Below are 27,269 nucleotides of genomic sequence, written 5' to 3' on the forward strand. Positions count from 1 at the left end.
CCCGGCGTCACCCCGTCGTTCCGGCTCTCGACGTTGCCACAGAGCTTCCCGGAGACGCGGCCGCCACCCAGAAGCGCTCTCGTTGGAAGCCCCGCTCGTGGGACCCTGCTGCCTGCGCCGCCTCTGCAGCCCGCAGCCCGACGGGCGCCGCCATGTTGGGGTCCTAGCCGAGGGCGCGTAGGTGTCTTCATAAGATGCCGGGGCTGCGACGCGCGCTTTCCCCCAAGATGGCGTCCATGCGGGAGAGCGACACGGGCCTGTGGCTGCACAACAAGCTAGGGGCCACGGACGAGCTGTGGGCGCCGCCCAGTATCGCGTCCCTGCTGACGGCCGCGGTCATCGACAACATCCGTCTCTGCTTCCATGGCCTCTCTTCGGCGGTGAAGCTCAAGTTGCTACTCGGGACGCTGCACCTCCCGCGCCGCACGGTGGACGAGGTGAGGCAGGCGGGGCGCCCCGCGGCCTCCAGATTCCCAGCCTTCCCACCTCCGACCCGCACACCCTACTCCTGCCCCTGCTCCGGACCCTCCTCGGTCCCTCCCCCACCTTCCCATCCCCCTTCAGACTGTCAGCCTCCCCGGGGTCCTCAGCCCTCACGCTCCCGCCTTCACGCCCCCTCCTCGCTCCTCCCGATCTCTCCCTCCAGTCCTCACCTCCCCCTGGGTCTTCATCCCCCGCCTCGATCCTCATCTCCCACCTCGGTTCTCATCCCCACCCTGGGTTCTCAGCAATTCCCCCCCGCACCTCCTCGCGCCCTGAGAATCCCCCCCTAGGGTCCTCACCTCCCTACTTTTCGTCCTCACCCCTACCTAAGTTTTCACCTCCCCTGGGATCCTCAGCCTCCTCCACGCCGGGCCCCGGGTTCTCACTACGACCCCCAGGTCCTCACTCCCCTCCTTGGGCCCCCGGGTACTCATCCTCCCCCGCCCCCGCCTCCCCCGCCCCCAGTCCTCACCACCCTAATCCCCCACCGTCCCAAAGCGACCGACTCTCGGGGCGGGGGTGCGCCGGCCCCAGCGGGGTCTCCCGTCGGGGACGCAGCCCCAGTGACCTGGGCGAGGGCGGGGGTCCCGAGAGAAACCCACGTGAGGAAGGGGCGGCCTGTGCTCTGTAGCTCCAGTGTCCGCTGACTGCATTTTGTTGTTCTCACCTCGCAAAGACCCCGGCCGCCCGGAGTGCTCTATGTCCATTTTACTCTTTTCTGCACGCCGTTTGGCGTCATTCCAATGAGTGGGTGTGTGAGGTTTGTTTTATTTTTCCTCAATGTTATCTTGTATCTCTTTCCGTGCGAAATAAACCAAGTAGTTTTGCAGACTATTGAAGCCCCGTGGTGGTTTAAACGTTCCCGGCTACTGGCGTATTATATTATAGGTTGTAATTGTTTTTTATTGAGATATGACATGTATGGAAAAGTGCATTTTTGTTCAGTTTCACGAATAATAGTAGCATCGTGAGCCACTCCTGTGATCCTCACACAGGTGGAGATACAGAACCATGCCTGTTCCTTGGAAACCTCCCATTGGTAATCACAGCCTTCTTACTTTCCCCTCCCTCATTTTGGAAAGGTGATCATTTCTGTACCATCTCCCCGGTATTAGCAATTATTTATGCACCCCTGAATGGCACAGCTTGATTGCCTGATTTGGACTTAGTGTGATGGTATCATAGTGTATTTTGTGTGTGGCGTGCATGTGTCCTTTTGGTGGACACCTTGACAGTTTCATCCAAGTTGCAGCTGAGTTGGTTTGATTTTCACTGCTCTGTGGTATTCCTTTGAGCACGAAGCTCTTTATCCATTCTATCACAGTGACACATTTAGCTTATGGCCAGTTGTGTGCTGTTGTAAATAATTCTGTTACTACATTATTGTGATGTGTTGCATCAGGTATTTGGAATCTTGGGATTTCTCTAGGGTATAATATCTAGGAGTGGAATTGTGGGGATCATAGGATTATGCCAAATTATTTTTCAGAGTGTTTTGTTTTTGTTTTTTTGTTTTGTTTAAGACCGGGTCTGGCGCGCTGTCACCCAGGCTGGAGTGCAGCTGCACAATCATGGCTCACTGCAGCCTTGACCTCCTGGGCTCAGGTGATCTTCCCACCTCAGCCTCCTGAGTAACTGGGAATACAGGGTTTCACCATGCTGCCGAGGCTGGTCTTGAATTCCTGACCTCAAGCAGTCTGCTTGCCTCAGCCTCCTAAAGGGCTGGGATTACAGGTGTGAACCATGGCACTCGGCCTGCTTCTTGGTTTTCTGTTTTGAGAATTGTATATTCAAATCTGCTTTTAAATTCTCTTTTTTCCCATTGTTTTGTAAGAGTATCTTTTTTATTATTATTATTATTTTGTAAGAGTATCTTTTTTATTATTATTATTTTTTTTTTTTTTTTTTTTTTTTTTTTTTTTTGAGACAGAGTCTTGCTCTGTCGCCCAGGCTGGGGTGCAGTGGCCGGATCTCAGCTCACTGCAAGCTCCGCCTCCCGGGTTTAGACCATTCTCCTGCCTCAGCCTCCCAAGTAGCTGGGACTACAGGCGCCCGCCACCTCGCCCGGCTAGTTTTTTGTATTTTTTAGTAGAGACGGGGTTTCACCGTGTTAGCCAGGATGGTCTCGATCTCCTGACCTCGTGATCCGCCCGTCTCGGCCTCCCAAAGTGCTGGGATTACAGGCTTGAGCCACCGGGCCCGGCCTTTATTATTTATTATAAATGCTAGATGTCAGTTCTTTTTCAGTTACAAATATCTCCCAGTTGTCCTTTGACTTAGCTTCCTGGAATTCTTTTCTTTGTTTTTTTGTTTTTTGACCCCAGGCTGGAGTGCAGTGGCCCGATCTCTGCTCACTGCAAGCTCCGCCTCCCGGGTTCACACCATTCTCCTGCCTCAGCCTCCCGAGTAGCTGGGACTACAGGCGCCCGCCACCACACCCAGCTAATTTTTTGTATTTTTACTAGAGATGGGGTTTCACCGTCTTAGCCAGGATGGTCTTGATCTCCTGACCTCGTGATCCACCCACCTCAGCCTCCCAAAGTGCTGGGATTACAGGCGTCAGCCACCATGACTGGCTTTTGTTTTTCATTTTTTGTTTTTTTTTTGAGACAGCGTCTCACTCTGTCACCCAGGCTGGAGTCTAGTGGTATAATCATAGCTCACTTTAACCTTGAACTCCTGGGCTAAAACAGTCCTCCCTCCTCAACCTCTGTACTAGCTGGTACAACAGATGCTCTGCCACCACGCCTGGCTAATTTTTGTGCGTGTGTATGAAGATGGGGGGTCTTACTATATTGCCCAGGCGGGTCTTGAACTAGCCTCAAGTGATCCTCCTGCCTTGGCCTCCTATAGTGTTGGGATTACAGGTGTGATCCTTGCGTCCAGCCTCTTCCTGGAATTGTGGATGAATAGAAACTCCTAGTTTTTACGTAGATGGTGTATTCATCTGCCCACTATCATTGGTGCCTATTGTGTCCCCAAGGGACATGCCCGGAACACTCCCTGGGTTATCTTGGCGTAGCTGTACGGTTTTGCCTTTTGCACTTGAATCTTCAGTCTGTGTGGAATTGATTGTGTGAAGCAGAGAGTCTAATTTTCCACGTGGATGTCCAGTTAGTCCAGCACCGGACGTTGATTGAAATGACTGTCTTTTTCCATTGATCTGCACTGTAACTTCTACTGTGGATCTGTTTCTGGGCTGTGCTCTGTTCTTTTGGTCATTTACATATTGATGTGCTAATAACCCACTAAGTCGGTTCCTGTCACTTTATTTCTAAGTCTTGTTAGCTGACGGAGCAAACTCTCCCACTGTATTTTTCTCTGGGATCATCTTTGGCTATTCTTGTCCCTTCACACGTCTGCCTGTATCTTCCATACTTACTTCTTAAACACATAGAGCCTGCCTGCTGGGATTTTAAGGCTGAGCCGAATTTGCCGTTCATTCTGGGGTGTTGTCCTCTTCATATTGCATCTTAGAACTTGTGGGTGTGGCCATATCTATGTAGCTGTTCTTTATGATCTCCGTAGAGGCCTTCCATCTCATATATTACCACCTAGTTAGTATTTTCCACGCCGTTGTACATGGGGTCTGTTAGTCTTAGTTTTGACTTGTTGCTGGTTTAAGAAACGCAGTTGAGGCCGGGCGCGGTGGCTCAAGCCTGTAATCCCAGCACTTTGGGGGGCCGAGACTGGCGGATCACCAGCTCAGGAGATCTTGGCTAACATGGTGAAACCCCGTCTCTACTAAAAATACAAAAAACTAGCCGGGCGTGGTGGCGGGCGCCTGTAGTCTCAGCTACTTGGGAGGCTGAGGCGGGAGAATGGCGTGAACCCGGGAGGCGGAGCTTGCAGTGAGCCGAGATCACGCCACTGCACTCCAGCCTGGGAGACACAGCGAGACTCCGTCTCAAAAAAAAAAAAAAAAAAAAAAAAAATCTTTTAATCATGAATTTTTAAAAAATAGCTTTATTAAGATATAACGTATAGCTGGGTGCAGTGGCTCATGCCTGTAATCGCAGCACTTTGGGAGGCCAAGATGGGCGGATTGCTTGAGCCCAGGCATTCGAGATCAGCCTGAGCAATATGGTGAAACCCCGTCTCCATAAAAAATATAAAAATTAGCCACGGGTGGTGGCACATGGCTGTGGTCCCAACTACTTGGGAGGCTGTGGCGAGAGGATCACTTGAGCCTGGGAGGTTGAGGATGCCGTGAGCCATGATTGCGTCACTGCACTCTGGCCTGGGCTACAGAACAAGACCCTGTCTCCAAAGAAAAAATATATTATTTATATTATTTATGTACCATATAATTATGCCAGATAGTTCACCATTTAAAATGTACAGTTCAGTGCTTTTTAGTATATTTACAGAGTTGATGATCATTCTAGTCAGTTTTCGAACATTTTCATCATCCCCCAAATAAATCCTATACTCATTAGCGTTTCCCCAGTCCTCTTCCTCCCCACTCCTAGGTGACTAGTAATCTACTTTTTGCTTTATAGATTTGTCTATTCAGGATATTTTATATAAATAGAATCATACATTTAATGTAATTTTTTTTTTTTTTTTTTTTTTTTTGAGATAGAGTCTTGCCCTGTCACCAGGCTGGAGTGCAGTGGTGTGATCTCGGCTCACTGCAAGCTCCGCCTCCTGGGCTCACGCCATTCTCCTGCCTCAGCCTCCCGAGTAGCTGGGACTACAGGCACGCGCCACCATGCCCAGCTAATTTTTGTATTTTTAGTAGAGATGGGGTTTCACCGTGTTGGCCAGGATGGTCTCCATCTCTTGACCTCGTGATCTGCCCGCCTTGGCCTCCCAAAGTCCAAAGTGCTGGGATTATAGGCGTGAGCCACTGTGCCCTTTATTTCTTCTTAAAAAAAAAAAAAAGTTGCATGTGCAGAGCATGCAGGTTTGTTGCATAGGTCTACGTGTGCCATGGTTTGCTGGACCTGTTGACCCACCCTTTAAGTTCCCTCCCCTCACTCCCACCCCCAACAGGCCCTGGTGTGTGTTGTTCCCCTCTGTGTGTCCATGTGTTCTCAATGTTCAGCTGACTCCCGCTTATGAGTGAGAACATGTAGTGTTTCGTTTTCTGTTCCTTTGTTAGTTTGCTGAGGATGGTGGCTTCCAGTTTCATCCATGTCCCTGCAAAGGACAGGATCTCATTGCTTTTTATGGCTGCATAGTATTCCACGGTGTATATGTATAACATTTTCTTTATCCAGTCCTTCATTGATGGGCATTTGGGTTGGTTCCATGTCCTTGCTATTGTAAGCAGTGCTGCAATAAACATACATGTGCATGTGTCTTTATAGTAGAATGATTTATAATCCTTTGGGTATATACCCAGTAGTGGGATTGCTGGGTCAAATCGTATTTCTGGTGTTAGATCCTTGAGGAATCGCCACACTGTCTTCCACAATGGTTGAACTAATTTACATTCCCACCAACAGTGTAAAAGCCTTCATATTTCTCCACAGCCTCTCCAGCATCTATTGTTTCCTGACTTTTTAATAATTGCCATTCTGAGTGGCATGAGACGGTATCTCGTTGTGGTTTTGATTTGCATTTATCTGAAGTTCAGTGACGTTGAGCTTTTTTTCATGTTTATTGGCGTCGTAAATGTCTTCTTTTGGGAAGTATCTGTTCACTTCCTTTGCCCACTTTTTGATGGGATTGTTTGTTTTTTTCTTATAAATATAAGATCCTCGTAAATTCTGGATATCAGATGGGTAGATTGCAAAAATGTTCTCCCATTCTGTAGGTTGCCTGTTCACTCTGATGATAGTTTCTTTTGCTGTGAGAAGCTCTTTAGTTTTATTAGATTCCATTTGTCAATTTTGGCTTTTTTTGCTGTCGCTTTTGACGTTTTTGTCATGAAGTGGTTGCCCGTGACTGTGTCCTGAATGGTATTGCCCAGGTTTTCTTCTAGGATTTTTATGGTTTTGGGTTTTACATTTAAGTTTTTAATCCATCTTGAGTTAATTTTTGTATGAGCTGTAAGGAAGGGGTCCAGTTTCAGTTTTCTGCATATGACTAGCCAGTTTTCCCAGCACCATTTACTGACTAGAAGATCCTTTCCCCATTCCTTGTTTTTGTCAGGTTTGTCAAAGATCAGATGGTTGTAGATGTGTAGTGTTACTTCTGAGGTCCGTTTTCTGCTCCATTGGTCTATAGGTCTGTTTTGGTAGCAGTACCATGCTGTTTTGGTTACTGTAGCCTTGTAAGTATAGTTTGAAGTCAGGTAGCGTGATGCCTCCAGCTTTGTTCTTTTTGCTTAGGATTGTCTTGGCTACACGGGATGTTCTTTGATTCCATATGAAATTTAAAATAGTTTTTTCTAATTCTGTGAATAACGTCAATGGTAGTTTGTTGGGAATAGCATTGAATCTGTAAGTTACTTTGGGCAGTATGGCCATTTTCATGATATTGATTCTTCCTATCCATGAGGATGGAATGTTTTTCCGTTTGTTTGTGTACTCTCTTATTTTCTTCTCTTTTTTTTTTTTTTTTTCCTGAGATAGAGTCTTGCTCTGTCGCCCAGGCTGGAGTGCAGTGGCGTGATCTCGGCTCATTGCAAACTCCGCCTCCCGGGTTCACGCCATTCTCCTGCCTCAGCCTCCCGAGTAGCTGGGACTACAGGCACCCGCCACCACGCCTGGCGAAATTTTTGGATTTTTAGTAGAGACGGGGTTTCACCGTGTTAGCCAGGATGGTCTCGATCTCCTGACCTCCTGATCTGCCTGCCTCGGCCTCCCAAAATGCTGGGATTACAGGCGTGAGCCACCGTGCCCAGCCTTCCCCCGCCCCGCCGCCCGCCAAGACAGAGCGAGACTCTGTCAGCCAGGCTGGAATGCAGTGGCACAAGCCGAGGCTCACTGCAACCTCTGCCTCCCAGGCTCAAGCAATTCTCCTGCCTCAGCCTCCCGAGTAGCTAGGATTACAGGCTTGTGCCACCATGCCCAGCTAATTTGTGTATTTTTAGTAGAGACGGGGTTTCACCATGTTGGCCAGGCTGGTCTCGAACTCCTGACCTCAGGTAATCCGCCTGCCTCGGCCTCCCAAAGTGCTGGGATTATAGGCGTGAGCCACTGTGCCTGGCCCCTCTCTTATTTTCTTGAACAGTGGTTTGTAGTTCTCTTTGAAGAGGTCCTTCACATCCCTTGTTAGCTGTATTCCTAGGTATTTTATTCTCTAGTGATTTTGAATGGGAGTTCATTCATGATTTGACTCTTTGCTTGCCTATTAAAATCACATTGATTTTGTATCCTGAGACTTTGCTAAAGTTGCTTATCAGTTCAATAAGTTTTTGGACTGAATCGATGGGGTTTTCTAAATATAAAATCATGTCATCTGCAAACAGAGACAACTTGATTTCCTCTCTTCCTATTTGAATATTCTTTATTTCTTTCTCTTGCCTAATTGCCCTGGCCAGAACTTCCAATACTATGTTGAATAGGAGTGGTGAGAGAGGGCATCCTTGTCTTGTACCGGTTTTCAAAGAGAGTGCTTCCAGCTTTTGCCCATTCAATATGGTATTGGCTGTGGGTTTATCCTAAATAGCTCTTGTTATTTTGAGATACGTTCCATTAATGCCTAGCTTCTTGAGAGTTTTTAATATGCAGGGATGTTGAATTTTGTATCAAAGGCCTGTTCCGCATCTGTTGAGATAATCATGTGGTTTTTGTCTTTGGTTATTTATGTGATAGATTATGCTTGCTGGTTTGCATATGTTGAACCAGCCTTGCATCCCAGGGATGAAGCCGACTTGATCGTGGTGAATAAGCTTTTCGATGTGCTGCAGGATTCGGTTTGCCAGCATTTTATTGAGGATGTTCACATTGATGTTCATCAGGGATACTGGCCTGAAGTTTCCTTTTTTTGTTGTCTCTTCCTAGTTTTGGTATCAGGATGGTGCTGGCTTCATAAAATGAGTTAGGGAGGAGTCACTCCTTTTCCATTGTTTGGAATAGTTTCAGAAGGAATGGTACCAGCTCCTCTTTGTATTTCTGGTAGAATTCAGTTGTGAGTTCGTCTGGTACTGGGCTTTTTTTGGTTGGTAGGTTATTACTGCCTCAATTTCAGAGCTTGTTATTGGTCTGTTCAGGGATTCGACTTCTTCCTGGTTTAGTTTTGGGAGGGTGTATGCACCCAGGAATTTATCCATTTCTTCTAGATTTTCTAGTTTATTTGTATAGAGGTGTTTATAGTATTCTCTGATGGTAGTTTGTATATCTCTGGAGCCAGTGGTGCTATCACCTTTATTATTGTTATTATTATTATTATTATTATTGGTGTCTATTTGATTCTTCTCTCTCTTCTTTATTAGTCTGGCTAGTGTTCTATCCATTTTGTTAATTTTTTCAAAAAACCAGCTCCTGGATTCGTTTATTTTTTTGAAGGGTTTTTCATGTCTCTGTGTCCTTTAATTCTTCTCTGATCTTAGTTATTTCTTTTTTTCTGTTAGCTTTGGGGTTAATTTGCTCTTGCCTCTCTAGCTCTTTTAATTGTGATGTTAGGGTGTCGATTTGACATCTTTCTAGCTTTCTAATGTTGGCATTTAGTGCTGTAAATTTCGCTCTTAACACTGCTTTAGCTGTGTCCCAGAGATTCTGGCCCATTGTCTCTTTGTTCTCATTGGTTTCAAAGAAATTCTTGATTTCTGCCCTAATTTCATTATTTACCCAGGAGTCATTCAGGAGCAGGTTGTTCAATTTCCATGAAATTCTGTGGTTTTGAGTGAGTTTCTTAATCTTGAGTTCTAATTTGCACTGTGATCTGAGAGACTGTTGTGATTTAGTTCTTTTGCATTTGCTGAGGAGTATTTTACTTCCAATTATGTGGTTGATTTTAGAATAAGTGCCATGTGGCACTGAGAAAAATACATGTCCTGTTGATTTGGGGTAGAGAGTTCTGTAGACATCTGCTAGGTCCACTTGATCCAGAACTGAATTCAAGTCCTGAATATCCTTGTTAGTTTTCTGTCTCGTTGATCTAATACTGACAGTGGGGTGTTAAAGTCTCCTCCTGTTATTGTGTGGGAGTCTAAGTCTCTTTGTAGGTCTCTAGGAACTTGTTTTATGAATCTGGGTGCTCCTGTATTGGGTGCATATGTATTTAGGATAGTTAGCTCTTCTTGTTGAATTGTTCCTTTTACCATTGTGTAATGTGCCCTTCTTGTCTTCTCTGATCTTTGTTGGTTTAAAGTCTGTTTTGTCAGAGACTAGGATTGCAACCCGTTTGTTGTTGTTGTTGTTGTTTGTTGTTTGTTTTTGCTTTCCATTTGCTTAGTAAAGTTTCTTCCATCCCTTTATTTTGAGCCTGTGTATGTCTTTGCATGTAAGATGAGTCTTCTGCATACAGCACACCGATGGGTCTTGACTCCTTATCCAATTTGCCAGTCTATGTCTTTTAATTGGGGCATTTAGCCCATTTACATTTAAGGTTGATATTGTTATGTGTGAATTCGGTCCTGTAATCATGATGCTATCTGGTTATTTTGCACACTAGATGCAGTTTCTTCATAATGTCATTGGTCTTTATATTTTGGTGTGTTTTTTCAGTGGCTGGTACCGGTTTTTCTTTCCATATTTAGTGCTGCTTTCCAGAGCTCTTCCAGGGCAGGGCTGATGGTAACAAAATCCCTCAGCATTTGCTTGTCTGGAAAATATTTTATTTCTCCTTCACTTATGAAGCTTAGTTTGGCTGGATATTAAATTCTGGGTTGAAAATTCTTTTCTTTAAGAATGTTGAATATTGGCCCCCAATCTCTTCTGGCTTGTAGAGTTTCTGCAGAGGTCTGCTGTTAGTTAGTCTGATGTACTTCCCTTTGTAGGTGACCTGGCCTTTCTCTCTGGCTGCCCTGAACAGTTTTTCCTTCATTTCGACCTTGGAGAATTTGATGATTATGTGTCTTGGGGTTGATCATCTCGTGGAGTATCTTAGTGGGGTTCTCTGTATTTCCCGAATTTGCATGTCGGCCTGTCTTTCTAGGTTGAGGAAGTTCTCCTGGATGGTATCCTTAAGTGTGTTTTCTAGCTTGTTTCCATTCTCCCCGTCTCCTTCTGGTACTCCAGTCAGTAGTAGGTTGGGTCTTTTTATGAAGTCCCATATTTTTTTAAGGCTTTGTTCATTCCTTTTCATTCTTTTCTCTCTATTCTTGTCTGCATGTCTTATTTCAGTAAGGTGGTCTTCAAACTCTGATATCCTTTCTTCCGCTTGGTGGATTCGGCTGTTGATACTTGCGGATGATTCACAAGGTTCTTGTGCTGTGTTTTTCAGCTCCATCAGGTCATTTATGTTCCTCTCTAAACTGGGTGTTTTAGTTAGCAATTCCTTAACCTTTTATCAAGGTTCTTAGCTTCTTTGCATTGGGATAGAACATGCTCCTTTAGTTCGTTTTTTTGTTTTGTTTTGTTTTGTTTTGTTTTGTTTTGTTTGTTTGTTTGTTTTTACCCATCTTCTGAAGCCTACTTCTGTCGACTCGTCCATCCAATCCTCCATCTAGTTCTGCGCCCTTGATGGAGAGACACTGATCATTTGGAGGAGAAGAGGCACTCTGGCCTTTGGGGTTTTCAGCATTTTTTCCTTGATTCTTTCTCATCTTCATGAGTTTGCCTAGTTTCAGTCTTTGAGGCTGCTGACCCTTGGATGGGGCCTTTTGTTGTGGTTGTTGTTGTTGTTGTTGATGCTGTTGTCATTTTCTGCTCGTTTGTTTTTCTTGCAATAGTCAGGTCCCTCTTCTGTAGGGCTGCTGCAGTTTGCTGGGGGTTCTCTTCAGGCCATTTTCATCTGATTCACTCCCGTGCCTGGAGGTGTCACTAAAGGAGGCTGGAGAACAGCAAAGATGGGTTCCTGCTCCTTCTTCTGGGACCTCTGACCTCGAGGGGCACCAACCTGATGCCAGTAGGATCGCTCCTGTATAGGATGTTAGTGGCTACACCATCTTACATTCTCCATAGTGATTTTTGAGTGTTCAGTCTCTCACATCCTTGCCAACATTTGTTATCTTTTTGATGTAGCCATCCTAGTGGGTACGAACACAAGGGAACTTTAAATTTTATCAAATGCTTAAATATCTATTGACATGTAATTCACCACATTAACAAAATACCTTTAATTATAAACCAACCTTGCATTCCTGAGGTAAATCTAAATTGGTCATTTTATGTTGTTGGATTATATCATCCTGAGGTTTTGTATAGGGATTTTGTATTGTATCTTTGTTCTTGGGTGAGATTGACCTGTAGTTTTACTTACCCAGACTGTCTTTGTTGGATTTTGGTATTGGGGTTATGTTACCCTTTGAAAAGGATTTGTAACATATCTGGTCTTTTCTTTTTCTTTGGAAAGTTTGTTTACTAATGGAGTGATTTCTTCCTAAATATTTGGTAGAACTTGGTAATGAAGCCTTCTGGACCTGAAATTTACTTTGTGGGAGGATTTTTCGGTATTGATTTTTGTTTTTATGAGTTTTGTTTGTTTGCTTGTTTTAATGCATAGTGTCACTGTCACCCAGGCTGGAGTGGCAGTGATGTGATCATAACTCACTGTAACCTTAAACTCCTAAGCTCAAGTGATCCTCCTTCCTCAACCTGGTGAGCAGCTAAGACTACAGGCATGCACCACCATACCTGCCTACTTTTCTTTTTTTTATTTTTTGTAGAGAGAGTGTCTCAAATACCCTTCTGTCATTGAGGCTGGAGTGCCATGGTGTGATCTTGGCTCACTGCAACCTCCACCTTCCAGGCTCAACAATTCTCGTGTTTCAGCCTCCTGAGTAACTGGGATCACAAACGTGCACCACCATGCCCGGCTAATTTTCGTATTTTTACTAGAGACGGGCTTTTGCCACGTTGGCCAGTCTGGTCTCAAGCTCTCGACCTCAAGTGATCCACCTGCCTCGGCTGCCCAAATTTCTGGGATTACAGGCACGGGCCAACATGACCAGCCCAACATCTTCTTTGTAAATGTCAAAAGCATGTGTAGTGATTATTTCTTATTTTTTCCCCCTTGATCCATCTCACCAGATGTTTGTTGATTTTATAAGAATTTTCAAAGTACCAGCTTCTGGTTTTGTTGATCTTTGCTTTCTGTTTCACTAATTTTTGCACTAATTTTCTTCTAATTACAGTGTTAGCTGCATCCCACAAGTTTTGATAGTCACAGAACTGTATCAAGTCAAAAATATTTTTAAATTTCAATAAGTTCTTCACTGATCCCTGTGTAATTTAGAAATGTTTCTTAATTTTCCTACATTGGAGGGGAAGAGATTTTAGTTTTGTTTTTATTATTAATTTCTAGCTGTATTGAGCTCTTGTCAGAGAATATGGTTTATATTATTTTAGTTGTTTGAAATTTAAGATTTGCTTAATGGCAAAATATATGGTCAGTTTTTGTAAATGTTGCAAGTAAGCTTGAGAATCACATATATTCTCTAGTTTTGAGATCCATTGCTCAGTGGATGTTCATTAGGCCAAATTTCTATAATCATGTTGTACAAATCTATTCTGTTCTTACTGTTGTTTTAAAGGTGTGGTGTCTTACTATGTTGCCCAGGCTGGACTCAAACTCCTCAGCCTCCCAAGTATCATAGGCATGTGCAGCTTGATTTAAATTTAAAAAAAAAAATCAGTGAGAAGAGGATTTGTTGATCTCCCCATTATGATTATGGATTTTTCTATTTTTCCTTCTCAGCTTATGCTGTATATATCTTGGGGCTGTGTTATTAGGTGCATCCAAGTTTATAGTTGTTATAGTTACCATGTGAACTCAACCTTGGATCTTTACATAGAGATCTCTGTATTTAGTAATGTTTTGTTCTTAAAATCTGCTTCTATCTAATATTAATGTAAGTATACCAGCTTTATTTTATATGTATTTTTCTTGGACTTTGTCCTTATGTATTTCGAGAAATTGTGATAAAGACCTCATTTAACTAGACTGTGAAAGGACTAGGCCATTCTGGGTAATTTACTTCTCTGAAAAATATTTTTATTTATTTTCTTGGTATTTAAAAAAAGGTTTATAAGACATTCTAATTTATCTTAGTTTTCTTTTTTCGTTTATTTAGGGGTCTGGTACCTTAGGGATATCATTCTGAAAATTAAACTTTTCTACATAGGACCATAGATACAGGGTGACTAGAATAGATGACTGGGCTGGATGTGTTCCACAGTGTATCGGGCAGGATTCTCCAGAGAAACAGAACTAGGAGGGCATACAGACACACACATGCACACACACCAGGAGAGCCAGTGATGTAAGCCCTTAGACTCGAGACCCAGGAAGAGCTGATGTTCCAGCCTGAGTCTGAAGGCTGGAGAAGACCAATCTTCCATCTCAGACGGGCAGGAGTTCCCCTTCCTCGGCATTTTTGTTCTGCTTTGGTTTCCAGTTGATTGGATGAGACCCACTCAACAGGAGGGAGGGCCCTCTGCCTCAGTACAATTTAGATGTTAGTCTCATGTAGAAACATCCTCACAGATACACCTAGAATCACGAGGGACTAACTGTCCAGGTACCCCATGGCCCAGTCAAGTTGACACATAAGGTTAACCTTATACATGGCATCTGCTACAACTTGTGTTTCTGAATGAAATTCTGCAACCAGTTCACTGGTTTTATAATGTGTTTTTTTTTTTTTTTTAGACAGAGTCTTACTCTATCGCCCAGGCTGGAGTGCATTGGCGCCATCTTGGCTCACCACAATCTCCACCTCCCAGGTTCAAGCGATTCTCCTGCCTCACCCTCCCCAGTAGCTGGGATTCCAGGAGTGCACCACCATGCCTGGCTAATTTTTGTATTTTCAGTAGAGACAGGGTTTCACCATGTTGGACAGGCTGATCTTGAACTCCTGGCCTCAAGTGATCTACCCGCCTCAGCCTCCCAGAGTGCTGGGATTACAGGCATGAGCCACTGTGCCCAGCCAATTTTTAATTTTTTTAAGAAATGAAATCTTGCTCTGTCGCTCAGGCTGGAGTGGAGTAGTGCCATCTTTGTTCACTGCAGCCTCGAACCTCTGGGCTCAAATGATCCTCCTACCTCAGCCTCCCGAGTAGCTGGAAGCACAGGTGTGAGCCACTATACCCGGCCCTGTTCCTCTTAAAAGCTTAGTAAATAGCAGTCCTTTATACCAGGGACGAGGAAGAGAGATTTTAATGATGTGATAGTTTATTCAGTAAAGGGTACAGAAGTGAGTTAGGGCCCCTGCTCTCTAAGAATTACAGACCTCACAACATAGGCCCGGGCTGGGCATGGTGGTGGTGCCTGGATTCCCAGCACCGTGGGAAAACGAGGCAGGAGAATCTCTGGGACTGGGGAGGCGGAGGTTGCAGTGAGCTGAGATCCTGTCATTGCACTCCAGCCTGAGTGACAACAGCGAGACTCTGTCTCAAAAAAAAAAAAAAGCCCCAGGAGCTCGTTCCCCTCTTCCACCAGCAAAAGGCACCTTCCATGAAGCCGGAAGGGGCCCCCACCAGGCAGGGAATCTGCCAGCGCCTTGACTGATCTTGGACTCTCCACCTCCAGAACCATGAGAAGTAAATTTCTGTTGTGTGTAAGCCAAGCATTATCTTTTTTTTCTTTTTTCTTTTTTTTTTTTTCCTTTTTTCTTTTTTCTTTTTTTTTTCTTTTTTGAGATGGAGTTTCGCTCTTGTTGCCCAGGCTGGAGTGCAATGGCATGGTCTTGGCTCACCACAACCTCTGCCTCCTGGGTTCAAGCGATTCCCCTGCGTCAGCCTCCTGAGTAGTTGGGATTAAGGGAATGCGCCACCACGCCTGACTAATTTTGTATTTTTAGTAGAGACGGGGTTTCACCATGTTGGGTGGTCTGGTCTCCAACTCCTGACCTCGTGATCCGTTCACCTCTGCCTCCCAAAGTGCTGGGATTACAGGCGTGAGCCACCGCACCCGGGAAAGCCGAGCATTTTCTAGCAGATGTCCAAGTAGAGTAAGACAGTCTTCAACATACGCATTTTGGAGAGAGAAAACATTTACTCCATAACAGTGGTCCTTTTTGTTTTAAATTAACATCCCCGACTTTTTTTATCTTTACCGCCCACTTGCCTCTTGGCAGGCATAGGGTTTCCCTGGGGTTGCTGTGAGGAGGCAGCACTGGCTGGGAACAGTGGGGCTGTGCGGCTGCCAGAGTCACTGTGTGCGCAGCGCCTCCTGCAGCCACGTGGCATCTTCTCCAGCAGCGTGCGCTGTTCCCTGAACTCGGGCGGGCGTGGGGAGTGAGGGCTGGGGGCACAGGGTCAGAGGCCGAGGCAACACCCTCCCTAATGCCCAAGGAACAGAAGGGCTGGGCCACACGGAGGTTCCTGACTCCTGAGGGCAGCTGGGTGTCCTGCAGGGCAGATGCAGGGGGGCTTGGCAGCAGGCAGGCTCCCCTGGCACGACCTCTGACCTCTGCCCCTCGAGCCAACTTCCCTCCAGGCAGGAAGCCCATGAGGACAGTGAGGTCTGAGGGGAAGCTTTGGAAGGTCCTCCCACTCAGAGGCCACCAGGAGGTGGTGCTCGCGGGGACGTGATGGCTGCAGCCCTCTTAGTACAGGTCTCTGGCGCCTGACGCAGGGAGTGGGTGTCAGGAATGCCTTGTGCTGGGGTTTCAGCCCTGGCGTCCGGACAGGGCAGGGCGCTGTTGTTCAACCCCAGCTCCTGCCAGCCCAGCCGTCTCACGCTGTGAGCAGCCCAGTGGACCCGTGGCAGAGGCACAGGCACGCCACGGCCTGGTTCTCTGCGTTTCCTTGTGGGAGGGGGTTTATGTGGTTGAAGCAGGCCCTGGTGTGGATGGATCTGGCCTCCCAGGCATTGAGGGAGCGCGGGGTGCACCTGCTTCCTCCACCCACATCGCCCATGGCCTACCAAAGGCCCTGGCCTCACTCCAGGTCCTGGGGCCACCTCCAGCCTCCATGCACGCCACCTCCCAGCGCCGTCCAGACCTGGAGGTGGCCATCCCTGCCCAGATGGTGACTAGGCTGACCAGCTTAGCTGGCACGGGTGCTGCCCAGGCCCCACCCCCTGCTGCCTGGGCACACAGCCCCTGTGGCAGGTGACTCCACCCTGCTCCTGTGCTCTGCTGTGCCGGGCACCTACCTGCTGTACGCCCGTCATCCCCAGGATGCCCCACCGGCAGGCTTTCTGTGGGGGCGGTGGTGGCCCCGGCGTCTCAGCCTTCAGGTTTTCTTGCATCTGCACACCGGTGGGGGAGAGCAAGCCCAGCAGACTGGGTGCTGCTGGGAGGTGGGAGGCTGCCAGGGGGGCACCAGATGCCGGGCCTTGCAACCTGGCAGTGGCTGTGGCAGCTCAGGGAAGCAAGGTGGCCCTGGGGTGAGGCCGGGGGCTCAGAGGAAGGAGAGCCCTCAGGAGGAAGTGTTGGGGGAGACTGCCAGAGAGCCCTGCCACTGCCCAGTGCCCATTCAGAAGCTCAGCAGGGAGTGGGCTCGGAAGTGGGCAAGGGCACGGTGGCACTGGCCACATCCTGTCTTGCAGATGAAGGGCGCCCTGGTGGAGATCATCCAGCTCGCCAGCCTCGACTCGGACCCCTGGGTGCTCATGGTCGCCGACATCCTGAAGTCCTTTCCGGACACGGGCTCACTTAACCTGGAGCTCGAGGAGCAGAATCCCAATGTTCAGGATATTTTGGGAGAACTTAGAGAAAAGGGTATGTTGCGTGGCTTTAATTCACGTTGGGAGGAGGGAAATGGATCTTTCTTGAAAAGTTTTTTTCTGAAATGAATTTGATTTTTAGACTGTTACGTTTTTCCATGTGTCCTGGTTCCTAAAATATTAACTATGTACACACCTTCCTCCCGTGTAAGCTGCTGCCTGGCTTTTTGCCATCTTTGAAAACAAACTCAAAACAACCCACAGGCCCCATCCTCGCTGCTGCGGTGTCGGGGGGGGGGCGGTGTCGGTGGTGGGGGGGGGCGGGGACGGGACGGGGTCGGCGGGGGGCGGGGTCGGCGGGGGGGTGGTGTCAGCGCCACTCGCGGTCTCTTCCTGGTTGGCTCCATGAGGGCAGGGGCTTTGCCCATTCAGGTTGTATCTGCAGATCCTAGATTCTAGGGCCCAGAACATTCCCTGGCCCAGAGTACATGCTCAGAAATGCATGTTGAAAATATCAGCAATTCAGTTGTTTAAATGTGAACTGACAATTGCTTAGAAAATATTCGCAAGTCTAGGCTCCGTGGCTCTCTCCTGTAACCCTAGCACTTTGGGAGGCTGAGGTGGGCAGATTACTTGAGCCCAGGAGTTCAAGACCAGCCTGGGAAACATAGCAAGAACCCATTTCTACAAAAAATAAAAATCAGCTGGGCGTGGTGGCACGCGCCTGTCCTGCCAGGTACTTGGGAGGCTGAGAAGGAGGCTCACTTGAGCCTGGGAGGCCAAGGCTGCAGTGAGCCATGATCGTGCCACTGCACTCCAGCCTGGGTACCACGGTGAGAATGTATCTTTTTTTTTTTTTTTTTTTTTTAAAACAGAGTCTCACTCTGTCGCCCAGGCTGGAGTGCAGTGGCGCGATCTCAGCTCACTGCAAGCTCCACCTCCCAGGTTCATGCCATTCTCCTGCCTCAGCCTCCTGAGTAGCTGGGACCACAGGCGCCCACCACCTCGCCCGGCTGATTTTTTTGTATTTTTAGTAGAGACGGGGTTTCACCGTGTTAGCCAGGATGGCGTCAATCTCCTGACCTCGTGATCCACCCACCTCAGCCTCCAAAAGTGCTGGGATTACAGACGTGAGCCACCGCGCCCGGCCAAGAACATATCTCTTAAAAAAACAAAAAACAATTTGTAGATGGTTTTGAAGAACATGTGTTGATGGGATGCTTGTGCTTCTCTGAGTTTCTCTCCTGCTTTGGACAATTGCCACTGGTTCCTCAGAGCCCAGACGTTGTGCCCCAGCTCCTTCAAGGGCAGCACCCGGAGAGACAGGGTTGTGGGATGGAGACATCGAGGCTGCACACTCCTGCAGGGGCCCTCCTGGCCACCCCCCTGCAGGTGGCACCTCTGCCCACCTGTGAGAGCACACACACCACGCAGGTGCCTCTGGAGCAGTGGCCTGGACAGGTCCACCCCACCCCACCCCCCGCTGGTATCTCTCAGGAGTGTCCCGCAGGCAGGAAGGCCGAGGGCGGTGAACTCTCATCTGCCTGCCTGTGCTTTTTCTCCAGGCGGGACACGTAGCCAGTTCAGGTGGGAGGTTGCCTGTCCTTGTGGGGCAGTTCCCGGGCTCTGAACCCTGGGTGACCATGCGGACTGAGGAAATGGATGTGGGCAGTTTGGATGAGGGCTGGGATTCCAGGAGAGACCACCGGCCTGGTTACCCTTGGGGATGGGAAGAGAGAAGCCCCAGATGGGAGGTCCTTCTTACGCGGGGATGGGATCCGTTAACATTTTATGTTCTAGAAGTGCCTGGAGCCCTCCGGGAATCACTGTACTATGTCCACTTGTGGCTCTCAATATCCGCGGTGCCAAACGTTTTCCAGTTTGCAGCCCTCTCGAGGCACGTCCACCTCTCAGGCGTTCCTGTTCTGAAAACGCTCCTGGGTGTTCTGCTGGAGCCGTGGGGAGTCAGTCTCTCGGGGACTCGAAAACAGCTGCAGCTCCCATGACCTAACCCTCGCCGAGGAGGGTGTGGGGCTGGGCAGCCACCAGCTCCTCTCAGCGGGGAGCTCTGCGGCCTGGGCGCCCTAACTGTCGTGTGGTTCTTACCGCGCAGTGGGCGAGTGTGAAGCGTCTGCCATGCTGCCACTGGAGTGCCAGTACTTGAACAAAAACGCCCTGACAACCCTCGCGGGACCCCTCACGCCGCCGGTGAAGCATTTTCAGTTGAAGCGGAAACCCAAGAGCGCCACGCTGCGGGCGGAGCTGCTGCAGAAGTGTGAGTGGCCACGGCCGCCATCGGGCCTTGTCTGTGTAGTTTCCACTCATAGGTTTCTTTAGGTTCTAAGGAACCAAGACTGCCCCTTCAAGATAGCGTTCTGGGCCGGGCATGGTGGCTCACCCCTGTTGGGAGGCTGGGGCAGGTGGGTTGTTTGAGCCCAGGAATTTGAGACCAGCCAAGAAACCCCATCTCTACCAAAAATAGGAAAAAAATAGCGAGGCATGGTGGTGGCGTGCCTGTGCTCCCAGCTACTTGGGAGGCTGAGGTAGGAGGATCACCTGAGCCTGCGAGGCTGAGGCTACAGTGAGCTGTGATCACACCACTACACTCCATCCTGGGTGAGAGTGAGACCCTGTCTCAAAAAAAAGAAGATAAAGTTCTGCCTGAAGTTTTTTTTTTTTTTTTTTTTTTGAGACAGTCTCGCTCTGTCGCCCGGGCTGGAGTGCAGTGGCACGAGTTCGGCTCACTGCAAGCTCCGCCTCCCGGGTTCAGGCCATTCTCCTGCTTCAGCCTCCCAAGGAGCTAGGACCACAGGCGCCGCCACCACGCCCGGCTAATTTTTTGTATTTTTAGTGGAGACGGGGTTTCACCGTGTTAACCAGGATGGTCTCGATCTCCTGACCTCGTGATCCGCCCGCGTCGGCCTCCCAAAGTGCTGGGATTACAGGCGTGAGCCACCATGCCCGGCCAAAGTTTTTTGTTAGAAGTTTATTTATCACTATATTAAACTTTGTGTTCTGAAAACATGCTTTAAAAACTTCAGAATTTAAGCCAGGCGTGGTGGCTTACATAATCCCAGCACTTTGGAAGGCCAAGGCCAGCAGATCACCTGAGGTCAGGAATTCAAGACCAGCTTGGCCAACATGGTGAAACCCCGTCTCTATGAAAAATACAAAAATTAGCCAGGCGTGGTGGTGCAGGCCTGTAATCCCAGTTGCTAGGGAGGCTGAGGCAGGAGAATCGCTTGAACCTGGGAGGCGGAGGTTGCAGCGAGCTGAGATTGCACTCCAGCCTGGGCAACAAGGACAAAACATTATCTCAAAAAAAAAAAAAGAAAGAAATCAAAAACTTCAGAATTTTAGGTTAAGGCATCTTTAATCTCTGTTACCAAATGAACTCTGTGCCCGCTGAGTCCCGCTGTTGGGCACGATGGGTGCCGTTGTGAATGGCTGGAGGGGCACCGTCCTTACTGTCACGTTGCTACCTTCTTGAGTGGCCAGTGATCTCAATTTGACTTGAAATTTATTTAATCATTTCATTTAACGTTTTCCCAAAGCATGACAAAGATTACAATAAAATCGTTTTATTTTGAATGGTTACAGAATGAATATTTATAATGTACATCAATACCCCGTTTCTAGAGAATCCAAATAAAAGGCTGACAGCAGCTGTGCTTGGGTCTTGGCTGGAACAGGCAGCAGCCGGGGCCCAGCGCTGTCCAGGAGGCTCCGTGCAGCCCCAGGGGCACCGGGTAGCCCATGAAGGACTCTGCTGGCCCCTTGGGCCCCACCCCACAGTGGAACGCATCCCTTTTGGAGGCCAGCAGCGGCCTCAGGCTGTGCTTTGGGCACTCAGTGTCCCCTGACCCTTCAGCCTCACTGAACCAAGTCAGGAAAATCTCTTCGTTTGTTTCTTCCTCATATTTTTGTGTCTAGACCATGCCTGCTGACCCTCAGCGAGGACGGCGCTCCCACTGAGCCAGGGGGAGGCCCGGGTCGTGGGAGTGGGCCGGTGAGGCCCCTCAACTCCTTCTCTGCTGCTTCCCCCTGCCGTGGGGTCCTGGGAGGTACAGCCACAGCCACCCAGCTCCCGAAACTTGCTCACCTGAGTGAGTTTCTGACTTGTTGTAATGTGCGAGCTGGTGTCAGGCCCTGCTCGAAACAGCTGCTCATTAGAGAGAATGCAGTGTTCACGGCTCAGGCCGTCGGATGAATCCGCTTGACAGAGATGCGTTTACAAGGGCCAAGAGCTCTCACTCTGAGGATCCCTGACACATGTGACCTCTTCCTTCCAGCCACGGAGACCGCCCAGCAGCTGAAGCGGAGCGCTGGGGTGCCCTTCCACGCCAAGGGCCGGGGGCTGCTGCGGAAGATGGACACCACCAGTAAGGCCCCCACCCCGGTGCTGCGAGCCTTGCTTTTAGGGCAGAGCTAAGAGCATGACCTGGAGACTCGGCTCCCTGTTGGGGAGGTGGTGCATGTGAATGACCCGCAGGCAGCAGTGTTGGGAGCGCGCGGGAAAGCGAAGGCACCGGGGCAGTTGTACCAGCTTCTCCCCTTGGGGAGCGCCCTGGGAGGGTGCATGGGTGCTGAGACAGGAAGGCCGGGATCGGAGGACAGCATTGGCCCCTGCTTCTCCGCTGTCGGCAGCAGCTTTCGGCCTTCCCAGCTCGGGTTCTCAGCCCCAAGTGCTGCTCTTGGGTTCCGAGTGTCCCTGGGAGGCTGCGCGGGGAGGGCGTGACCGTGTTCCGCCGCCCGCGGGGCTGCGCCCCTGCACCCCTCCATCTGCCCTTCCTGATTTGTGCTCTCAGGGCCGGGTGTGAGCTTAAGCAGAATGGACCCTGATCACAGGAATACGGCGTGCCCCTGGGAACCGCAGCAGGGCATACTCACCCCACAGGGTGCTGGAGAGTGACCTGGGGGCCAGAGGGCAGGACGGGTGCCGTCCTGTGCTGAGACAGCTGGGTAAACTGCAGATGGGTGGTGCTGAAAGGGCAGCCTTGCAGGCACCCTCCATGCAGCCCCCGGACCAGCCTGGCTCAGTTTATTTGGGCTCCCATAATTCCACAGTGTTCACATGGGACCTAGTAGAAGGCGTCTTGGGTCTGCTGACTGTTGTCCCTGCGTGGGGGGGCCATCCCCAGGTCACGTTCCTGCCCACCGCAGCCAAGGTTCCACCTTGCTCTCCTCTGCCCCGCCTGGAGCAGACCCTTGTCTTTCCACCCCAACCAGGCATCCCAGGGCTGGGGCTGCACCTGCTGTCCCAGGGAGGGTGGGCCAGCTGTTGAGCAGTGTGTCCAGCCTGTCCCAGTGTGCTAACGGCATGGTCCGCCGGGCACCCTCTCTCCGGTCCTGGCACCATGAGAGCCATGCATGCCCTGGAGGGTGTGTGTGGGCACTGGTGGGTAATGGCGTAGGCCTCAGGAGCGTCCTCGGGACAGGAGGACAAGGCTCGGGAGGGCAGTCCTCGAGCCCAGGCGCCTGGCTTCGCGCCCCTGCCTGTGGAGGTACAGGAAGGAGCCAGAGCTCAGCCCCCCGTGCTGGTGAGAGACTCCACCGGGTGAGATCCTGTGGCTGGGCTGGGGTGCCGCTGTCTTTGGTGTCTTGGCAAAGTGTGAGGTTGTGGCTCCAGGCACTCCCCTGCTCCGTGAGGTCTGGGATTCTGGGGGTCCTGCCTGCTGCCCGCCAGGGATTTGGCCCTTCCCCACTGCAGCGCTAGCCTAGAAGGGGTGGGATGTTCTGGGCTCAGAGAGGGTGGAGGATGTTTGCCGGTCCCTGCTGCTGGCCCTGACAGTTGCTGTCGTCCTCCAGCCCCACTCAAAGGCATCCCGAAGCAGGCGCCCTTCAGAAGCCCCACGGCGCCCAGCGTCTTCAGCCCCACGGGGAACCGGACCCCCATCCCGCCTTCCAGGACGCTGCTGAGGAAAGAACGGGGTGTGAAGGTGGGCCCGTCCCCCAGCTCCTGTGGCGCCCTGAGGCCTGCCGTGCCCTGGTGCTGTCACTAAGGCAGGGCTGTGCTTGTCTTGGCAGCTGCTGGACATCTCTGAGCTGGATATGGTCGGTGCTGGCCGAGAGGCGAAGAGGAGAAGGAAGACTCTCGGTGGGGATTGGGGCCTGCGTGGAGGCGGCAGTGGGGGTCCCTGCGGGCCCTGCCCAGGTGGGGTGGGGCGTGTCCACGCTCAGCGGGCAGGGCTGTGCCCCTGTGAGGCTCCTCTTCTGTGGGTGGGCGCCTGCTTTTCTCCTCGCTCCTTGGCGGCCTCTCCTGGGAAGCTGTTTGCTTCCCTGTTGCTGCCCCGAGCTGAGCCTGCAGACGCACCTGGGCACTGGTGAGGACGCCTGTTTTGTCCACAGATGCGGAGGTGGTGGAGAAGCCAGCCAAGGAGGAAACTGTGGTGGAGAACGCCACCCCGGACTACGCGGCCGGTCTGGTGTCCACACAGGTAGGGCTCAGGGCAGCACCCCACGTCTGGCACCGCTGCAGGTGCCCTTCTTGTTCCGATTGTGGCCACTCTAGTGTGTTCTATTGGATAATATGTGTATGTACATATGTGTGCGGTTTGTATTTGTGCATACATGTGTATATGAGAGGCAGTGTGGGCCGCATCCTGACATGGGCATCCAACTCAGGCTCTGAGCGGGAACCTGCCCCACGCTTGCTGGATGGGCTGCTGGGGGAGTCCTCCTCACCCCTGTGCCTCAGTGTCCCCTGTCAGGCAGGACTGGTGGAACCTGCCTTGCAGGTGGCCGTGAATGGGCACAGGACAGGCCTGTGGGGGTGCTGGGTGGTCAGGCCTCGGTGTCCTGGAGACCAGGCCCTGCCTGCGGGTAGGAGGCAGCCGTGGGGCGCGGCAGGTGCACAGAGGCTACAGTGGGTCGTCTGAGGCCAGGGCCTGGAGGAGGCCACACTGCAGGGTCACTTGGGGATAAGAAGCTCCTTCCTTCCCGTCGCTGCGCGTCCGGGGTTTCTTTACACGAGCCTCTTCCTTTTATATCAATGCTTCGTGGTAAGAAAAAGCATCACTTCTGTCCTCAGAGATGGGCAGTTTGGGCTCCCCAACCCCTCCCCTCTCCTACACAGGAGCCGCTCAGTCCCCAACTCTGCTGGGGCACCAGGAGCCAGGGGTCCCTTTGCCCAGCCCAGGGAGCTCTGGAGAGTGGCCCCCGCCTTCCTGCTGTAGCTTGGGGCGGGGGCCACAGCTTGTGGCGGTGGAGCTCCAGGTCGGGCCGTGAGTGTTAGCACATGCCGGAAGCATGGCCTCTTCTGGGAGAAACCTTAAACTCTGTGTTCCAGAAACTTGGATCCCTGAACAGTGAGCCTGCGCTGCCCTCCACGAGCTACCTTCCCTCCACGCCCAGCGTGGTTCCCGCCTCCTCCTACATCCCCAGCTCCGAGACGCCCCCAGGTGAGTCTGCTGGCCCCAGTCTGGAACCAGCTGAGCTGCCCACCAGGACGTGGCCTTGCCCATGGGCGCTGCCAGGGCTGCGGTTCCCACTCCTGCATCTCTGTTGTCCCCCACCCGAGGCAGATGCCCTGCTTGTCAGCTTGAGCTCCACGACACAAACCAGCTGTTTGCCCTGCCCTGCCCTGCCCGTCCTGGGCACAGACAGCTGCCCCAGGACACCGCAGGAAGGGGATGGGGCTGGCAAGGGTCTTCTGCCAGGTGACCCAGCTGTTGTTGCTGGGTAGCCGGGAGGGGAGCCGAGGGCCATCCCCCCTAGATGGAGGGTACTGCCAGGCTCACAGCACCTCAGGCCAGGTCCTGGGCCCCAGGGGCTTCAGGATACGGCCTTCCTCTCTTCCCACCAGTGCCTGCGGTATGGGGACCCGCTGCAGGCCAGCAGCTGGCCAGAGTCCAGACATGTTATCTGCGGGTCTGGAAAGGCCTGAGACCACTGGCCTTGCTCCTCTGACTGGGGCTTCTGGGCCTGTGCCCTGGCTGGGGGCCACAGGGAGTTCTCGTCAGAGGGTAGCAGGACAGAGAAGGGGAGCTGAGCCTGTCACCTCCAGGAGCACTAGGGTTTGGGAACAGGGTAGGGGTCCAGCCCCCTCACCAGGCCCCGGTCTACCTGCAGCCCCGTCCTCCCGAGAAGCCAGCCGCCCACCAGAGGAGCCCAGCACCCCGAGCCCTACGCTGCCAGCGCAGTTCAAGCAGCGGGCACCCATGTACAACAGCGGCCTGAGCCCTGCCACACCCACGCCTGCAGCGCCCACCTCGCCTCTGACACCCACCACACCTCCGGCTGTCGCCCCGACCACTCAGACGCCCCCGGTTGCCATGGTGGCCCCGCAGACCCAGGCCTCTGCCCAGCAGCAGCCTAAGAAGAACCTGTCGCTCACGGTAGGTGTGCCCTGGCGGGGCCCACAGGCCACCAGGTAGGTGGTATGGCCCTGGTCACCTGCTGTGGCATGGGGGTGCCACAGGGCCTGCAGGGGGATGCAGGAGGTGGTCCTGCTGGGGCCCTGGTACCCACACCCCTCTCCCCGCTGTAGAGAGAGCAGATGTTCGCTGCCCAGGAGATGTTCAAGACGGCCAACAAAGTGACACGGCCCGAGAAGGCTCTCATCCTGGGCTTCATGGCCGGCTCCCGAGGTGTGTTCATCAGGCAGGGTCTGGGGGTGCACCGGGCCGGGTGGGGGGCGGGCTCTTTGGCCCCAGACACCCACCCAGAAGCTCGTGCTCTCTGCAGAGAACCCGTGCCAGGAGCAGGGGGACGTGATCCAGATCAAGCTGAGCGAGCACACGGAGGACCTGCCCAAGGCGGATGGCCAGGGCAGCACAACCATGCTGGTGGACACAGTGTTCGAGATGAACTATGCCACGGGTCAGTGGACACGCTTCAAGAAGTACAAGCCCATGACCAACGTGTCCTAGGGCCACCTGCCTCACAGCTGGCCCTCACTTGGGGGCTCCAAGGGACGATGGCTTTGCCGGCTTAAATTAACCAGACAGCGGACACCTGGCCCACGAGGTCCCCCAGCCACCGCCCTGCTGCTGACCCAGCCTATTTTAAGTTCTAGATGCATTTCTCTGGGGTGTTTTGGGCTTATTTTTAAATTTTTAATATGGGTTCCTTTTTGTGTGATTTAAGACACTTTTTGGACTCAACGTTCCATTTTTGAATGTAGTAAATTAACCAAAAAAGTTACAACTTCCTAATTTTAGTGACAGCTCTGCCTGTTAGACTCTTACTTTTTAAAATCTTTTCTATTTTTCTCGCTGGGGCAGTGCCCTTGGCATGGTGGTACTGGGGGTGGGGCAGGGACACCTGACCACACCAGAGTGTGGGAGACGGCAGGCCTTGTCCCCTGCCAGTGCCTGCCTGGGAGTTTTGTATTCATCTTTTGTACAGTTGTGGACATTTAAGACAGTATTTGGGTACCTATTTTCATTGTAAAACTATCTGAACCATTAAAGTTTAGCTTTTCTAAAGAAAGCCACCATAGCTGTGTTTGGGGCCAGCTTGTCCTCCCTGCTCCGGGGACCCAGTCCCTCCCTAGGCGGCCGTCAGGATGGGGTGGTCCAGGGCTGGGGGCTTCCTAGGACACCCTGGCCCACAGGGTGAGGAACAGGTAGGGTCAGCCCTCGGGGCACTCCCTTGACTTGGCTGCAGGCCTGGGGACCACCCGGCTCAGTCGACTGCAGGGCTGCGGGACAGCAGTGGTTCCTTCTCTCCAGACCATTTCGCCTTCAATGGGAATTTGGGAAGCAAATTATTTCTGAAAGAAGAAAGCATTTTTCCAAAGTCAGTTACTCCTGCTATTTCCAGTATTTGTTATACTTCCCAAGATGGCGCTGCTTCTCCCCAGCGGGTCAGGTCAAAGGCAAAATGACACGGTCAGGACAGGGAGCCCCACCCATCGGAAGCATCAGCGCCACGCCCGATGCTTTGCAATTCAAAGTAACTGGAAATAAAAAATCAAACAATCCCATGTAAAATAAGTTAAGAAAAAAAGCCTTTACAATGTTTTTAATACAAAAATACTCATACACAATTTTCCAAACACAGCTTTCCATTTTAAATGCTATTTTCCCCCAACTGGCAAGTCTCAAATCTCTATTTCAGTATATCCCCCCCAAAAGTGAATTTCAAGTTTTTAAGTCTAACTATCAAACCTGGTGACAGCACCCAGTATTCCTAAAAGGAATCTGACCTTATATTGTATGAAGTTTAGACAC

The 27,269-nt window shown here is 50.9% G+C and overlaps 1 protein-coding gene across 2 annotated transcripts; it reads left to right on the forward strand.

Moving 5' to 3' along the window:
- Positions 1–9: 9 nt before the first annotated feature.
- Positions 10–26,531, forward strand: LOC105483843 (negative elongation factor complex member A). 2 transcript variants are annotated; one of them, XM_011744857.3, is made up of 11 exons: positions 10–437; positions 16,978–17,149; positions 19,208–19,369; positions 21,387–21,476; positions 22,903–23,033; positions 23,122–23,191; positions 23,443–23,531; positions 24,383–24,494; positions 25,165–25,430; positions 25,583–25,682; positions 25,780–26,531. In XM_011744857.3, exons 1-11 carry the CDS (start codon positions 195–197, stop codon positions 25,962–25,964), a joined length of 1,620 nt encoding a protein of 539 aa, XP_011743159.1. In that variant the 5' UTR covers positions 10–194; the 3' UTR covers positions 25,965–26,531. The 2 variants fall into 2 exon arrangements, with proteins under 2 accessions (XP_011743159.1, XP_024649180.1); XM_024793412.2 differs by lacking the exons at positions 10–437; positions 16,978–17,149; positions 19,208–19,369; positions 21,387–21,476 and adding an exon at positions 21,524–22,634.
- The last annotated feature ends 738 nt before the right edge of the window (positions 26,532–27,269 follow it).

Source organism: Macaca nemestrina, chromosome 3 (assembly GCF_043159975.1).
Source record: "Macaca nemestrina isolate mMacNem1 chromosome 3, mMacNem.hap1, whole genome shotgun sequence".
Lineage (NCBI taxonomy): Eukaryota > Metazoa > Chordata > Mammalia > Primates > Cercopithecidae > Macaca > Macaca nemestrina.